General features: G+C 45.1%; 1 protein-coding gene across 1 annotated transcript in view; it reads right to left on the bottom strand.

Moving 5' to 3' along the window:
• Positions 1–18,434, bottom strand: part of LOC103726600 (filamin-B-like) — a 119,709-nt gene that overhangs the window by 17,990 nt on the left and 83,285 nt on the right. The window contains 13 exon segments of the mRNA XM_017795871.1: positions 337–495; positions 2,178–2,285; positions 2,288–2,350; positions 3,348–3,472; positions 5,299–5,443; positions 6,073–6,175; positions 7,357–7,437; positions 9,539–9,786; positions 11,996–12,045; positions 12,047–12,162; positions 12,782–12,938; positions 14,062–14,206; positions 18,095–18,311. Of these exon segments, the coding sequence (XP_017651360.1) occupies positions 337–495; positions 2,178–2,285; positions 2,288–2,350; positions 3,348–3,472; positions 5,299–5,443; positions 6,073–6,175; positions 7,357–7,437; positions 9,539–9,786; positions 11,996–12,045; positions 12,047–12,162; positions 12,782–12,938; positions 14,062–14,206; positions 18,095–18,311 (1,717 nt within the window).

Here is an 18,434-nt window from a genome sequence, read left to right as displayed (position 1 = left end):
TGGATGCAGTGTGACCAGTTGCTCACACTCCTGCCGCCACTACTTCCCCATCATGATGGATTATACCCTGAACAATCAGTCAAGAAAAACCCTTTAGGTTGCTTTTGTCAGGTATTTTGTCATAGTAGTGAGAAAAGTGAATCCTCCAATGGTATACTCTCAAAACTAGAATTATGACTTTCTTTGTGACAAGCCAGGGTCCAAGGCTGTCAACATTGAGGTGTGGAGGCACACTTGGATGCAGGTTTACTGCTGCTCACTCTGATGTGCCACCCACCTCCTAAGGAAGGACTTAGGAGCCCCTGCCTCCCACCCATGCAGGCAGTCGGAGCTCACCAATGCGGTTGTTGGGCAGACTCTTTAGCAGATAGGGTTCGTCGCGTCCAGATGGGGCCTTGATGCTGGCCGTCAGTGTGCTGAGGTCAGTCTCACTGATGTCCAGAAGGAAGTCAGCAGCCGAGCCCAGCTTCACTTGGGAGCAGCGTCTGCTATCATCTGAGAAAAAGCCGCAACAACAGCTCCTATCACATATGATAGCTCTGGCTTTCCAGAGCCCACACTCCACATGACACTTAAGAGATGAACAGTCAGGAATCTATTACCCACAGGTACGTGATCAACATGTGCCTCTGACAACCAGTACATATGACCAACACAGGATAATTGGTACATATGGCTGGTTCAAAAGGAGCTTGCAGGAAATGGGGATGCAGATCCTCATGAACTAATTTTTAAAAGAATCTTTGACATGTAGAAGACTGAAACTAGCTACCTATCTCTTACTCTGCACAAAACTCAATTCAGAATGGGTCAGACTTTCATGTGAGACCAGAAACTTTGAAACTGCTAGGGGAAAACAAAGTTATAGATAATCTTAAGATTGACAAATGGGATTACAGGAAATTAAAAGGCTTCTGCACAAAAAAACAAAACAATCACCATATGAAGAGACACCCATAGAATGGGGAAAAAAAACTTTATGTATCAGAAGGGAATATCTAGAATATATAAAGAACTACAAAAATGAAACACCAAAATGAATCAATGAACTCAAAATGGCTCATGAACTGACTAGACAGTTCTCAAAAGAAGAACTAAAAATGGCCAACATTTGAAAGTGTTCAACATTCTTAGCCAACAGGAAAACGCAAATTAGAACTATTTTGAGATTCCATCTTACCCCAGTCAGAATGGCCATTATCAATAACTCAAACAACAATTAATGTTGGCAAAGATGTAAGACAAGAGGAACGCTTATTCACTGCTGGGGAGAAACATAAACTGAGGCAGCTACTATAGAAATCGGTATGGAAATGTCTCGAAAAGCCAAAAATAGGTTTACCACATAACCCAGATATACCACTCCTAGATATATACCTAGACATATATTCTAAGTCAACACACCATAGGATCCTTGCACATCCACGTTTATTGCTATATTAGTCACAATAGCTAGGACATGGAACCAGCCCAGATGTCCGTCAACATATGAATAAAGAATATTCCACATTCACAATGGAATTTCATCTCACACACACACACACAAAAAAAATCTGGATATTTCCTGGAAAAGGAAGGACTATAGCAATGGGAGGTACTGCCCATCTGCCATACCCCGGGAATTCCCAGCTAAGCGTCGATTCCCTCCACGCAGAACTGCTACTTGCTTCAGACAACTCTGAGCACCTTGGGAGAGCAAGAACCCTGATCTGTGCATTTTCTTCAGAACCCACTGTGGGCATGCTCCCAACTCAGCAGGCAGAACAGAGGTCAGCAACACGGGCTACGGAATGGGATAATCTGACTCTAAATCCCAGAATACCATATGAACTTGGCTCACCGACTACCTTACCAAACCTCTGTTTTCTGATCTGTAAAAAGGAGTGGAAACCTTATCTAGTGTGATGCTGATTGGCCTCTTTGAGTTCCTGTACCCAGGCTGTAAGTATTATCTTAATGCCTCTATTTGAGAGCTTGTTCTCCAGATAGTAGCTCTTGTTTTTCTTAGGTTATGAGTAGAGGAGGAATTTGGGCAGCCTGAATATAAACTTGCGCCCTGGGTGCAAAGAATTTGTAAAACCCAAGTCCTAGCCTGCTACCCAGGCTGATAGAGGAGTGGGGGTCAGGGACAACTCCATCTCCCATGGGGGAAGCTCATGCAAGCCAGACAACCCTACCTGTGATCTTGGAAGTGAAGGGGCTGCCAGGAATGTGCTTGTCATTGTACCTGACCAGAATGCTGTAGTCGTCTGGCAGAGTAGACAGGTAGGTCACAGAGCATGTTCGTCTTTGTTGTCAATGCAGCTGATTTCTGCCTTTGAGGGTCCCTCAATAGCCAAGTCCAGACCACCTGTGGGTGGGACAATGGAGGGAGGACAGTTAGGGAGAGTTTCCTTGTTCTTACAGGGACAACTCATCAGGAACAAGAGACTGAAAATGAAGCAGCCTGCAGGGCAAAGTCCATTGTGAAGATATGCCACTGTGAACTATTCCCTTAAATAATTCCAGCACTCCAGGATGTGACAGATGAGGATGAGACGATCACAATCAATCAATCACACACACAGGATGGGCTAGTGTAGACTATCACTGGTGGTCAGGGTGGATGCCACCATTAGAAGCACAGGTTTAGGACTCTGAGAATACTGTGGTTGGCAAAGTGCTATGGCTAGAATGTACTACTAAGTAACTTGTGGGTGATCCTGAGGATTACTGAGCAGAAAGAACAAAAATAAAACCATCCTTGACCAAAAGCCCTCTTGAATTCTCAGTGAGTCCCATTAACTAATTCATAAGATAAAATCAATTTCTTTCAGGTTATAAGTATTTAAACATGTCTGGGTAGAAGACAGAAGAGTTTGACAGTGACAGATTTTTATGAGAGGGGAAAAAATGAGACAAATACTGCCATACATTGGTGATTTTTTAAAAACTATTTATTTTTATTTTATCTGTATGAGTGTATTGCCTGCGTGTCTGTGAGTGCACCCATGTCGTGCAATGCTGCGGAGGTCAGAAGAGGGCTTTGGATTCCCCTGGAACTGGAGTTAAGGATGGTTCATAGCTGCCATGTGGGTGCTGGAATCAAACCCGGGTCCTCTGCAAGAGCAGCCAGTGCTCTTAACTGATGTGCCAATTCTCCAGCCCCTTTTTTTCTTTTTTTTCAAGATGAGGTTTCACTATATGGCTCAGGTTGGTTTTGTATTCCTGGGCTCAAGTGATGCTCCCACCTCCACCTCCTGCATGGCTGGGACTGTATGTGTGTGCCACTGTGCCAGCTTCAATCATGTACACTTGACTCTCCACTGGAAGATTACAAGTTCATACCCATGCAAAGCACACGGTACCTTCTCCTGCATCCTCGGTGACAATTGTGAAGGTGGCAGTTTTGTTGGCTACTCCATATACAAGGCCTGGACCATATGCAGAAACACTCCCATTGTTGGGGTAGTTCACATAGAACTGAAGAGGGCTCTCCATATTTGCCAAGGACACAAACAAAGACGAGATTCATTAAGATCATTAAGATACCTCAGGCAATCAGTATATATTAGTGTTCACCTATCAGCAGACAGGTTTGTCACCTCCTGAGGCTGCTCCCAGACCAGAGGGAGAGGAGCTGGGTCAGGGGGATTCAGCTGAGCTTGGCAAAACAGGAAGAGGCATCTATACCATGTGGAGATACAATCTGCATACTAGAGGGAAGGCTGCTTGCCAATGCCATTAAAAACATAAGGCATCCTGATCTAGGGAGCCGGCCTCTAGGAGTGGACCCCACAGTCGTACTCTCTGCCACCCTTACCCTCAGCCTATATAAGCTCTTTAATTCCCAATGTTCACACGAAAAGCCTGAAGAAAGTCAAAAAAGACTTCAGCAACTAATAATAGGGAATGATCTACTCATGGAGCATTAAAAACAAACTGTATGTACTAACGAGAGATTATCCACTGTGTCACATTAAATACAGGCAGAGCAAACTATCTTCATATATAACATATATATATACATGTATAATTATAACCCATCTATAACACCTAGGTTGAGCATGACTGTTTTTTATGTCATTAGAATATTTAATCAGAATCAGGTAACACATGTTTGCTTTAGTCACATACTATGCATACATATGAACATAAATTAAAGCAAGTGACAAGCTCAGAGAAGTACTTAGAACTCCCACCTCAAAAGGCTAAATTCTCAAATGGGCCAATGATCCAATAAAAATGAACCAAGAATACAAATGTTCAGTGCACAGAAAAAGAACTGGGAAAGACACTTTCCAAAAGTAGACTCCATGGGCAAGGCTGCGGAGTGGCAGGTGCACTGGTCCACTGCTGGGACACAGATGTTAGAGCCCCAGAAAAGGCAAGATGGGAAAAGGTACTGAAATTACAGAAGCCGGTAGCTGTCTCACACCTCTGTCCAGGGGCCCAAATCCCACAGGTACACCTCAGCAGGTGTGAGGAGCAGATGTGAAAGGCTATTCTCCCCATAAAACTGGTGCCAGCAAAGGTGGGAAGAGCTGAAATCCCTCAGCAGGGAGCCAGAGGAATATGCAGTGACTCAGCCAGATGATGGATGGGTACAAGTTATGAAGACACTCGCCTAGGCAGGTCTGCACAGCCTTCCTGGACATGCTGTCAGAAGAAAAGAGTAAGGACATACTGATGTATAAGGACAGACAGATGTGTGGAGTACTCTGGTATTTATGGAAAAGGGTTTTAAAATCTGTGCGCCCATTTTCACGTAATCTAAAGAGTCTCCAAAATTGGACATTCAAATAACCAAGAGTCAGTCTCAAGGAGAAGTCAGGAGGAGGTTACAGGTGTAAACATGTCACCAACTCAAAATATTAAAAATATATAAACAGTTACAAAAAAAAATAAAAAGAAAGAGAAAAACCAAGAAGATTAACATGGTGCTGGTCAGTGGCCAGGAAACACAAGCTAGCTTGTTCCTCCTCAAGGGCCATCTCTCCTCTTCTTACCCGATCCCGAACCTCACACCCCACAGGATTCTGCAGGCCAGGCTGGAAAGTCTCTCTCTCTGTGCCTATTTTTCTCCAAGCTTGATCTTTGGCCACACTTTGCACAGAGACAAAGAAAACAAGCACCGCCTCAAGGCCCTGCACTATGACCCAGGATGCTGAGTGTATTATCTCTTCAGGAAGTAGGTGCATTGTGCTGGGGTCTCAGGCTGTTTTCACAGGCAGGTCAGCACAGCACTCTTGGGTCTACCGTGGAGAGACCATTAGTCTCCCACACGTTCAAGAGGCCATCCAAGCTGCTGGGCTCAACTTACCTGGGATGTGGGTGCCCATGTACTTGATGTGCATCTCATGGAGCCCGACTTCAGTGGGGGCATATCTGACAGTGACTGTGCCATCCTTGTTGTCCACAATCTCAGGGGTGGCTGTCTTCCGGGAAGGCATATGAACCTCTCCTGGACAGCCAAGGACACAGGGCAATGAGCCCACTGGTGGCTTTCCCCAAGCGGCTGACATAATACACAGGTGCCCTCATAACAAAGGCCATCAGATCCAAGATGGCTCATGCTGCTTCAAACAGCCAAGTCCGGCAGTGGGAAAACCAAGACTTGCTTGCTTTTTTTCATGGGTTCCTTTTGGTTTCCACAAAATGCAGGAGGCAACTCATAAATAAATGGTTTCTACAACTGGCAAATTAGAAGCTCAGATGGGAATTGGGAAGACCACAAACCTAGCAGAGCAGAACAATCCAAAAGAAATGGGCACGAAGAAGCTGAGATTCAAGAACCTTGTACACAGATCTGTGCCAAGGTCAGAAATGGGGAAAAGTGAGCAAATAAGAGAAAATGGGGGAAAAGGCAAACAGGAACCTGGTAGTGAAGGGGCATCAAAACACAGATGTTCTTAGCCTAAAGAGAATTGCAAGCCCTCTTAAGAATGTAACAAGATATAAACGAACCACCACTTCAGAGAAACATGGTCTGCAATCTTAGGGGTCTGGGGACTGGCCTGTTAGAGCAAGAACCAGGTCACTGGGGGAAGTCCTAAGAGTGAGACCTGGTGAAGTTGCCTCCCCAGCGCTTACCTGTGATTTCTCCTTTCCTGACAGCAAATGGGATCACCAAGTCAAAAGGCTTAAACCCTAGGCCGTTCATGTCACTCACTGGGACATAGGCCTCTTCAGACACCTGAAAACAGGAAACAGTGGTCACTTGGTAAAACAGACAACAGCAGGAATGAAGGAGCTACAGGGGGCAGAGCCACTGGGAATTCTACAAATCAGGGAGGCCTGGATTTGGAGTGTGGCCACCTGTGTAGTGTGGGCTTTGTCTAGCTGGGTCTCAGCCCAGGGCAGAATCAGAAGGACTGGCAAAATCCCACTGAGTGCTCGCTAGAAACTGCTTGCTTAGTGGTCTGTGTGATGGCTAATCCTGGGTGTCAACTTGACTGGATCTGGGATTAACTGAAATGAGAGAGATCTTCTTGACTGGATCATCTGAAGCTGGAAGACATACCCTAAATGTGGGTGTTACCTTCTGATGGCAGCCAGTATAAAAGACCACATCAGAGGAGAATGCCTGGCTTCTTGCTGCTTGCCTTCTCTCTCGCTGGTGAGTTCGTCTTGCTGCTGTAGACCGAAGACTAGCTGATCTTTTGGAATTTGTCAGGCCTTCAGCGCCAGATTGGGACTACTGAGACATCCAGCCTCGTGGACTGAGTGACTACAGATTCTCAGCCTCACCAGTGTGGTGCAGCAATTGTTGGACTACTCGGACTCTATCCTGTGAGCTAAGCTGATAAATCTCTATACATATATATTCATTCTACCAGTTCGGTTTCTTTGGAGACCCCTGACTAATACAGTCTGCTTGTACAATTCCCAGCAGGACTTTTAGGAAAATGGAAAAGGGAGAGACAGCAATGTTCAGATCCCAAGAGGCTCCACCTGGAAAGGTTTAGTTGCTTGTGGGCTGGGAAAGGAGGTGTATTTTAAGAGGCATGGAGCAGTAGAGGGTGGCTTTGCCCCTCAACAGAAGCTAGAATGTGCAAATGGCAGTTTGGAGTCTGAGCAAGAGGCCTGCTGACCACTGTCTAGCTTGCTCTTTAAACACGGAGAAAAACTGCATGGAGCATGATCACAGGCATGATGGCTGGCAATTCATGGCGAGCACATGGTGATGGGGGTGGATCTTACAGAGAAAGTGGGACCCTGGTGATGAGATGATCAGTGGGGGACACACCAATGGCCAGGACACCCAGAGGACTTAAGCAATTCCCAAGCAGGTGAAAGCTTTTCTGAAATGAAGTCTTAGTAAACACAAAAATACAAACAACAAAAAAAAAAAAAAAAAAAAAAAAAAAAAAAAACCAAGTGTATCCAAGGCCTGAATCCAAGGGGACATGCATTTACCGGTACCTCCTCCATGGCTGTGACTTGCCCATTGGTGGCCTGGTCAGTGGCAAATGGAGATTAATTGGGAATCACATTGGATTGATATTGCTATAGCTACTCAGGGTTCTATAACCCAAGCCCTGTCCTCCCCACTGCTCCACTAGGGTGTTGGTTACTGTGGAGTGGTTTCCCTCTATACTGCTCTCCACCTTATTTTTTGAGATAGGGTCTCTCACTGACCTTGGAGTCGATGGATTGGGTAGACTGGCTGTCCAGCAAGCCCTAAGGACCCTCCCGTCTCTGCTTTTCAGCACTGGGATTATAGGCACACACTGCCATGCCTGGATTTTTATGTGGCTGCTGGGGATCTGAACTCAGGTCCTCATGCTTGTGTAATAAGCGCGTTACTCACTGAGTTATCTCCCCAGTCCAGTAAATGTCTTTAAGTTTTTTTTCGTTTTTTTCTTTTTTTAAGAATTGCCAATGTCATGCTCCTGATCCAAGTGACTCAATAGGAAAAGGTCTCTCATCATCTATCCTCAATCTTAATAGCACGAAGCTGTGCACTGTGCCATCTGACAAGGCAGCTTCACTTTTAGGATCAGTTCTAATGGGGACGGTTCAGCATCATGTCACCAGCAGGAAGGTCTTTCAAGGGCTAAGTTATATAGCCTTGGAACCAGGACTTCTCAAGGTGGCAGGCAGTTAAGCTGCTCATCCTTGAATCTGCATGCCACGTGTGTGTGACATAATTGCTCAAGCCTGCAGTGACCCTGAGGCATTTACTATCAATGTGGTACCTGGTGTCTGCTCTTCTAGCCTCATGTCTTTACAAGAAAGCAGAGAATCTACCCAGTGAAGACAGGGTAGTGGGTGACCACAAGGTACTCTAGCTTTCTGAGTACTTAGGACTTTGTGATGCCTCCACTAAAGCATGTGGCCCACTGACCAATGTGATTCCCAAACTTTAACTCTGATTTCTCACTCAGACCCTCTCAGCATCTGGGGTCTCTTATCCCCAGTCTGTTGCAGCACTACCATAACCTCTCCCCAACTGATGCTCTTCCATCCCACCTCATTCTAGCCAACAAGATCAAACCTGCTATGGGATAAGGACAAAGTCTTAAAACTACAACTGGGACCCATCTCTATAAATAAGGACATCAACTTTCTCACTGTACTTTTTCCTCCCCTGCAGAAAAAAAATACTCCCAAATGGACAACATCCAAAGTTGACAAGTGTTTACATACTTGAGATATGAAAAGCTTTCAGGGCTCTGGCATTACGGTTATTAACACCGGTGGAAAGGAAGAAAGCTACAGCAGATATTAGATGGGAAAAGAGTCCCTGGGCTTCTGTTTGGAATGGACTCTGTCTGACTCCATTGCCGTACAACATGAAGTAATTAGAAGGCACTCATAGGCTGCAGGTGGGGCCAGGCCACTGGCAGTCCTGGGACCTGTGGTTGAGGGTAGCTGCTCTTCCACATCAAAGGACACAGCAAGGGAACCCACATGGCACCTGGTATCTGTCTAGACTGGGCACTCCTCATTTTAACAGGGCTCGCTTCTGAGGGTTACATGAGGCAATTCTATGGTTCCACTGTGCTTCAGGAGGAAGAATCTTAAGAATCAGATGATCTAAAAGGTACCCAGAACTGAAAATTAAAGACTCTACTCATTGAGGAACTCAAATGTTCACAGGATGGTTCCCTTCTACCCCTGATCTTCCTGGCTTCAAAAGATGAGGAATCTTCCCCTCCTGCATCTTTCCTATACACAACTAGAGACACCAGGAATCTTAAGATAGGACAGTCAAGTCTTAGACATAGAGTACCAGGACCCTTCCTCCTTAGACAGGGAGCTAGGAAGAACATGCACATGTGATTTCCTTACTGCTTTATATTTTCCTGTGAAAGTGTTCCTTTCTGAGTTAGGCCAGGCAAGGACATTGCCTAAGCCTTTTAGCATGACAGATACTTCTATGACTGAAGAGATTTTTCCAAAAACTCTTTAGTGAGTCAAAGGGTTCTGTTTCTAGAGATTACACTTAGGGTACAAAGTCAAGGATGTGTGGAAGGATGTCCCAGTAAGGGCTCAACACATGATGGCTGTTACTGCTAATAACAGCACGTTCTGGAGAAGAAATTTTGCTTACCATGACAGTGAAGGGGCTTTTAGGAATACCCACACCACCAAAGCGCACATAGATCACATAAGTGCCTGGCTTGGCAGCCGTGTAGAAAATGTCATAGGTGCCATCCTCATTTTCGATGACAACGGCCTCTGCCTCAGTGCCATCTGGGGTCAGAATCGGGCAGGTCACTTTCCCCTTTCCAGCAGTCCTGGCATCTGCCACAAAGCCCACTTCCTCACCAGTTTTCACAGTGGGGGCAATGCCTGGACCTGGAGAAAAGTTCAGGAGAGAATGGATGTGCAAGCCATGGATACTTGCCTCAGATCTCAGATGCTCAAGAATAGATCACACTAGGTTGTGGTATCTTAAAGCTGAGACCTTTACCTGCTGCTAGACAGAGGGGCATCCCAAAGACCACTGGAGAAGGGCATATCCCATCAAGCAGTTAACAAGAATACCTCCTTAGTCCAAGTTCAAGGCCAGCATTTCTATTCTCTCTCTCTCTCTCTCTCCCTCCCTCCCTCCCTCCCTCCCTCCCCCCTTTCCTTGCTTCCTCCTTCTCTCCCTCCCTCCCTCCAAGTTCTAGGGATTGAACCTGGGGCCTCATGCACACTAGACAAGCAAACTAGGCAAGCAATCTAGCACCAGATTCTTTATTAAGGACCAGATACATGTAAAGGGCAGCAAACCAGAATCCCTCCTTCCAAATACTATAGTTACAGAGGGCAGAGGGAGATGAACCAGTGCCATGCATGACACTGACCACAGAAACGCCGAGGACTCAGTTATGGAAAAAGCAATCAGCTCTTCTGAGAAGTGTCCTGCTACATGTGCGTTCAAAGCCACACTGACAGATCTCCCTGGAAGGACAGTAAGTCTCAACCCTGAAGGATGTATGTTCTTAGCCTTGCAAACTCTCCCCAGTCAGTCAGTCAAATCTGTCTGTCTGTCTGTCTCTGACCTGAAAAATCAGAGGAAGGAAAAAGCACACTGGTCAAAATGTGCAAAGTGTGTAAGGGCAACAGGAAGTGCTAACAAAGCTGTTCATACAGTGAGACATGGATGAGAGGACTGGTCTGTGGAAGACCCCAAATGGCAGAACAAGAGCTGAGACAACAGGCACCACCAGACTGAAGAAAATATCATCTCAGGACCCTGCTTAGGAGAGCGAACAGAAGTCTGAAAAGCAAGAGGGAGAGTCCCATTCTATCTACCATGCCCCGACCCAGCAGTTGGGAATCAGGCATAGACTAGAGGTGGTGGTCTGGCCAGTACTTTTCAATTTTTACCATGGGTGAAACAAAAAAGCCCAAGTTAAGTAATTTACTGTCTTGAGCAGGAGATGAGAGAAAGCACATCTAGATCCAGGGTGGAACCACACTGCTCAGTCCAAGAGAAACAAATAATTGCTTTCGGAGATAGTGGTTCACATTGTTGCCCCCCTTCTTATTTAGTGAGAGAGAAACAGGGAGGGAGGAAGGAGGAGAGGCAGAGGGAGAGGGAGAGAGCACACAGATGTATGCGGGCATGCGCACAGTTTCTCCTTCCACTATATGTGTTCTGAGGCTGGAACTCAGGTCAGAAGGCCTGGTGGCAAGTGCCCTTATCCTCTGAGCCATTTTGCCAGCTGGGGATTTATGTTCTGAGATCTGCATAAACAGCAGTGCCAATTTGCAGGAGCTGCTCTTAGAAACTGGAAGGCTCAAAACAGGTGTAGTGAGTATGCCTGGAATCCCAGCACTTGGGAGGTACAGGTAAGAAGTTTAGGACATCGGCTATATAACAAGTCTGAGGCTAGCCTAGGATATGTGAGACCCTGTCCTTGGAGAAAAAAATTTTTTAAAAAAGGAAAATGTCATTTTTGACTGGCAGGAGGGCTCAGTGGGTAAAGGTGCTTGCAGCCCCACGTCACAAGCCTGACCATGAGTTCAATTCCCAGAACCATCTCTCCACATACAATAATAATAATAATCAATAAAAAATATGTTGAATAAAAAAGAGAAACTTTAGCAAAGGTGAGGATCAAATATTTATGAATTTCTGAAAGGAAAATCCCAGATTCTTTCTGTGTTTCTCTATTACTGGTCTAAAATGCTCTCGAATGACTCCTGAACACACAAGCCAACCACTCACAAAGGCAAAGATTTGCTGCTTCTCATGGGAATCTCTGTCAGAGCTGAGACAGCAACAAAAGTATCCACTTCAAAAGTGATAAGGGCTCCCGGCCCTTGCACCATGCTCAGCATCTTTTTTGCCTGACCTCATTTCATCTTTGGATAACCTTGCGATACTGTTTCTGATCCATGGAAAAGTTTCTGGAACCCAAATGTTCTCCCCTCAAAAAGACCTTTATCCTAATTCTGCATGACTGACCCTCAAGACGCTCTGAACAACCTGCCCAGATCACACAGCTAATAAGTGGCAGAGAGAGGCCAGAGGCCAGACTCCTGACCTTGATGTGCCCCTGCATTCACTTACCTGTGGCCAGGCACTTGCTGGCATTGCCTGTCTGTGTGGCCCAGACACGGTCCACCATAGGTGACTCCAATCATATAGCATCCTGTTTTATCAGGGATGTAGGTGACAGCACATGTTCCATCTTTATTGTCGTGGATGGTGGCTCTTTGGGGCTTTCCCTCTTGATCCTGCGAATCACAGTAATGCTACTGTCAACAAGTAGAAATCAATCATGACAACCCTTGCTCCTTAATTGGCACCTCTAGTGGGAAGAGACAGTGATAGCTTAATGAGATCTTGTTCTGCTGTGTTTTGATAGGGGAAAGGAGAGGGTCACAGATCACACCAAGATGGTCTGTCAAGTGAATAAATAGTACTTTAGCACCGCATTCACTGAACTATAGAGATACAAGGGGCAAAAGCTCCACTGGCAGGCAGCCAAACTTTCTCTTCCTTTTCTCTGTACTAACAGGACTCTTAGGTGTACCCCTGAATACAAGGCTCCACATACCAGCATCTTTGCCACCAGGTACAATCATGTGACTGTGACTAACTTCTGCCAAATGAGATGAGAGAGAGACTTCTCCTAGGACTGCTGAAGATAGCTCATTGATCTGGGAGAGCCAAACCCTCCATCACTTGAGACAAGCATCTTTTCTCCAACATAGGTACTAACTGTAAAACTCTCACAAAGATGTGCATCAGGTCAGAAATTAGGTCTTAAAAATCCTCATTTTTATCTTTATCCAGAATATTAGGTCTAACTAATAAGGCTTAGCTCTAAATAAATAAAATCTCAAGCATTACCATGACTTGGACAGCCAGCAGGCCTTCCCCAGCTTCTCTGGCATCAATTGCGAACTCCACAGGTAGGCTGGCAGGCACCCTGTAGGAACTGAGTCCAGGCCCAGAGGCAGTCACTTTGCTGGCATCGTATGTGGGAAGTACCTTTACCTTAAAGGGACTTAATAAGCATGCATATATCCTGGTCAGTAAGAATACAGGTCAGTGCAGTTCTATCTGATCTCTCTTATACAACAAAGGAACTTAGAGCTGAAAGGAGAATTTCTCCTGCAGATAAGACAGAAGATTTAAATCAGAGGACTAGAAGTCCAGTGGAAACACTGAGCTATGAGGTACAAGACATCATATGACAGACTAGTGCTGCCTGAGAACACCCTATGGAAGACAAACAGTCTGGGCTTCCAAACAAGTCTGGGAAACATGGGCCTAAGCAATTTTGGACAATGAATTATGTTCTACACAGAGCTATATGTATAAATGTTTATTCACAGAAATGTGTGTATTGAAGCATGCATGACATAAGCTTTTTTTAAAAAAATCATAAGGGGTATGATTAAAAACAAAAAAATCTTAGCTGGAAATTATGGCGCATGCCTTTAATCTCAATACTTGGGAGACAGGAGGATTTCTATGAGTTTGAGGTCAGTCTGGTCTACATAGTGGGTTCTAGGCCAGCCAGGTTTACATAGTGAGACTCAGTCTCAGGAAGAAGAGGAAGAGGAGGAAGAAGAGGAGGAAGACGATAGGAAGAAAGAAAGAAAGAAAGAAAGAAAGAAAGAAAGAAAGAAAGAAAGAAAGAAAGAAGGAAGGAAAGAAAGAAGGAAATAAAGAAAGACAGTCAGTCTTTGGGAGTTGTTCTAGAGGTGAAGCATTTATACACCATTTTTGGTATTATTATGAACAGGAAACAAGGCTTCCATCTAGTACCATCAGAAACTGCTACAGCAACACAAACTGTCAAGTGAATGGTAAACTGTCTTAATCAGAAAATGGCTTTCAGGGTCATCAAAAGGAAACCTCTGCTAAGCTAATATATTCATTTCTTCAAAGACCCTCAACTTCTTAATTTCAGATTTCCTTTGAACTGAATACAGATAAATGGCTGGACAACAGAATAGGCATCACAAGTACCAAGCCTGCTGGATGGTGCCATATTGTGTGGACTATACAGACTCTGGGTGACTAGCATTGGCTGGTTGGATGAATGGAAAAGTTGGTGAAGAGCTGGGTGGATGAACCATGGAGCAGTGCTCACAGTCCTGTAGGTAGGGCTCGAGGCTTACCTTCGAGGGATCTCTTCATCAGCAAATTTAACAGACACAACGTAAGGCCCCTCCTGGGATGGCATACAGGTCACCGTGTGGGTGCCATCCCCATTGTCCACAAGATGTGAGGCCTGACTGACAACCTGGCCTCCCCTTACTCCACCTTTGAATGAGTTAAAACAGGATCCTACCCATCCCCAAGAGCTATTGGTTTCCACTGATAAGTAACATAAAGGCAAGCAGGTCATAATCACAGGCCTAAGGAATCAGAGGATCCACAATTCACGGTTGCAAAAATGACCCCAAGAGACACCTTTAGCTTTTTGTTGGTCAAAGTACACTCAGTCTGCCCTACTGCCCTAGAGTATAATTAAGGAGACTATCCGTACTTGCTGCTGGAGGGTATATGGTGAAGACACATGTTGCAGGCACGATTTAGCCTTTCAAGCTGGTTAGGCATGCTTGGATGTGGTCATTTTATTCTATAGCTGAGAAAGTGCCAAAGAATCCAGAACTCCGAACAGTAAATATTAACCAATGGACTAGCCAGTCAAGACTTGTACCATCTATGAGTATAGACCACCATGGTGCCAATAAAGGTGCAGTGCCAATCTTAAGGGACAAGGGGGACCTCAACAAGATGCCTTGGGGGATGGAGGATGGCTAGAGGTTATGATAAAGTATAACCAAGGCATACACTAGATTGATCAGGGAGTGGAGCAGGGGTGGGGAAAGGTGGAAGTTACTTGGTGCCCCACCTCCTGCTGGAGCCCTGCCCAGGGAGAACCCTGGCCTCCACCCTCCTCACTGGTCTTCCAGACTCCAAATGCTGACCTGACCTCATCCTCCAGCCCCTACCCAGTAAATAGAACCACTCTTTTTTTGTTGTTTTTATTTTTTTTTTTTACATTCATTCCTTTGTGGGGCAGGAGAGGTGCACTATGTGTAGAAGTCAGAGGATAACTTGAGAGACTCATCTATCTTTTACAATGTGGGTCCCTGGGACTGAGATTCAACTCAGATAGTCATGCCTGATGGTCAATGCCTTTCCCACTAAGCCATTTTTCTGGTCCTATTTATTTATTTATTATTGATTTATTATTTTTTATTGATTGATTGATTTTTAAGGCAGGGTTTCTGGCCTTTAACTACATCATAGTTAAAGATGACTTTGAACTCTTGAGTGCTAGGATTACAGGGGTATGCCACCATGCTTGCTTTTATGAGTATTCTGAATTAAACCCAGGCCCTCATACATGCCAGGCAACACTCTTTTGAGCTATATCCCCAGCTCTCTATGTTGACTTAAAAAAAAAAATCACATCGGGCATGGTGGCTTACATCTTTAATCCCAGCACTCCAGAGGCAGAGGCATGTGGATCTCTATGAGACTGAGGCCAGCCTGTTCTACACAGTGAGTTCCAGGCCAGGGGAGACCCTGTCTAAAACATATACATAATCAACATATATATGTTGATTGTATATATGTATTTTTTTTCAACAAACATTTCTGCTTGTCCTACTCCTGCTGAGAAGCCTGTTGTTCCCCACTGCCATTTGTGTGTGTGTGTATGTGTGTGTGTATGTATGTATGTGTGTGTGTGTGTGTGTGTGTGTGTGTAGTGGGGTGGGGTAAGCCATTTCAGGCTGCTACATCAAAACTCTTAGTCTATTGTTCATAAGCAGAAATATTTTCTTTTTCACAGTTCTGGAGGTTACAAAATCCAAAATCAAGCCACAGGCAGATCCTGTTTGAAGAGGGTTGCTTTCTCACAGACAATGTGTTGCTAAAACTCCTTCCCTGTGCTGGAGAGATGGCTCAGTGGTTAAGAGCACTGACTGCTCTTGCAAAGAACCCAGGTTTGATTTCCAGCACCCACATGGTGGCTACGAACCATCCTTAACTCCAGTTCCAGGGGAATCTGATGCCCTCTTCTGACCTCTGCTGAACTGCACGTCGCGGGTGCACTCACATATGTGCATGCAATACACTCATACACATAAAATAAAAATAATAAATAAAATATTTTTAAAAACCTCCTTCCCTGGGGGAGATGTAAACGTTCACTTCCTCCTCCCTTGGTCCCAAGGACAATTCAAGGTACCATTCGACTAGAGTACACTCTGGGGAACCAATACATTTATTGGGATTACTCTACAGAGTAATGGGTGAAGGGTGTTCCTCCCTAAGTTCCCCCTCCCTCAGCCTTCCCTGGCCTGTATTCGAGCCCTCCTCCAAAGCCCCACAGTGGGTTGGGACATGAGGCTCAGGTGAGGGTTCTGGGCCCCTCCTTCCCCTCGGTCTTTAAGGGGACCTCAACAGTTAACAAGCCTAGCTGTGATGATCTATTGCAAGTGGACACAGCTGAACTGAAGAAGATGCCATCTGTCTGACTGAGAGGAGAGTCCTGTACAACACACCTCACAATCTGTGTCCTCACATGTAAGGGAATGACATCTGGGTCTCTGGGGCCTCCTTTCAAAGAAGTAAGCTGGCCTAGTATGGTGGTGGACACAAATCGAGCATTCAGGAAGCTGAAGCAGGGGGATTCAGAGTTCTGGCTCTATTGGACTGCACAGGGAGACTCTGTCTGAAACAAAACAAAGGTAGTTGTCTATTCCTGAGGGCTTCATCACCATGGCTCAGAGTGTCCTCCTCCATATCACCTTGGAAATTAAGATTTCAACCCATGAATTTTAGGGGCAAAGGAACATATAGACTTGTAGCTCCAGTGTGTATTCTCACTCCCAAACCCTGTTCCTCCCGTGTTCCAGGTAAGGCTACTCACAGTTCCTGGAAAGGACCACAGCTTCTCCAGCCTCTGAGTCTTTGCTGCTGGGTGGAGGTTTGAGGCAGGGCTTCCTTTTCATTTTGTTTTGTTTGAAACTGGACTTTATGTAGCCCAGACTAGCATCAAACTCACTATGTAGCCAAGGGTGACCTTGAAATCCTGAACTTTCTGCCTCTACCGCCCATGTGCCAGGTTCGAGGCGTGCATTCCTATGCCTGACTGCATGAGGGAGGGCTTCCTGGAGGAGGATGCAGTTCAGTTATCCTTATAATCTGACAAGACTGAGATGGGGAGAAAAGAAAAGCAGAAAGCCAACAATTTTTGTGTGCAGCCTTCAGCTGAGCAGGGATCCTTTCCCTGCTAAGGTTCTAGAGGGAAGCTCAGGAAGCTTGGCAGGAACCGGCTGTGCTGTGTTGGACATGCTCTCTCTGTGTGCCTCTGCTTCCTTCTCTATGAAGTGGCCTGAGGCTGCCTGTCAGGGCTGCTGGGGAGAGCAGTAATGCTGACAGGAGTGTACAGGTCTGGCAGGTGTGTTCACCATCACATTGTCCAGACCACACAGATGCATGCTCTCCATCACACTGAGTCTACAATGCATGTTCTCCATCACATTGTCCAGACTGTACAGAGACATGTTCCCCATCACATTCTTCACTTTTGGCTCGAGAGACTTCCTTGTGTATGAGAAGGTGAAGGATTATTTGGTTGGATTCATTTGCAGACATCGCTTTCAAGATGGTGTTACCCTTAAAACTCACCGGGTATGAGCACAGAAAAAGTAGAAACTAATATCTAAATTTCTTCATATGTGCCTAGCTACCCACAAATCACTAGGTTGTCATTGGGAGTGACATTTATTACCTCAGCCTAGCATGAGAAAACAGTGTGAGCCAACTAAGTCAACTTTGTTTTGTTGGGAAAATATACTTTGTCCTTTCTACATAATGAATGTCTTTTCAATATAATTGGAAAATAGGACCAATTAATGTTTTTCTGATACCAGGCAATGCCTAAATATCCCTAGATGAAGCATAAATTTGTTAGTCATAAATATTAGCCAAAAAAGAATATTCATTTTATTGGACGAAAAAGTTATCTAAACTGTTGCCATGATATGTTTTCCCATAGTCTTATTACAAACTTTTCTATCGGGTTTTCCCATCCTGCCCTTATAGAATTTGGTCCATTGCCCACGTTGTTGGCAGGAACTACAGCAGGAAGTGAAGCAATATGATTAATATCATGAACAGGATCGGTACCATCTCCAGTACCAGGAACTGGACCAGGTTCAGCAAGGTCAGCATTGTGAGCAGGATCAGAGGCATCTCCAGCAGCAGGAGCAGGAGCAGGAGCAGGCTCAGCACCAGTATTTAGTGTATCCTCCCTGAGGTCATTATGAAGACCAACAGAACAAGCAATTCTATGCTGGAAAGAGCTGAAGGGTGTGACACCCAGAGAGTCGTGCTCCTCTTTGACCTTTAGTGAAAATTTGAGGTGTTAGTTTTCATTAGAATTTTTTCTATTTTTATTTATTTTTCTTATTTGTGTGTTAGCTTCATTATCTTGATTTTAGTTCTCATAATATTTGTATGCTGTTTC

The sequence above is a fragment of the Nannospalax galili genome, unplaced genomic scaffold, assembly GCF_000622305.1.
Source record: "Nannospalax galili isolate Female #2095 unplaced genomic scaffold, S.galili_v1.0 scaffold69, whole genome shotgun sequence".
NCBI classification, from domain to species: domain Eukaryota; kingdom Metazoa; phylum Chordata; class Mammalia; order Rodentia; family Spalacidae; genus Nannospalax; species Nannospalax galili.
This window is presented reverse-complemented; position numbering and strand designations above follow the sequence as displayed.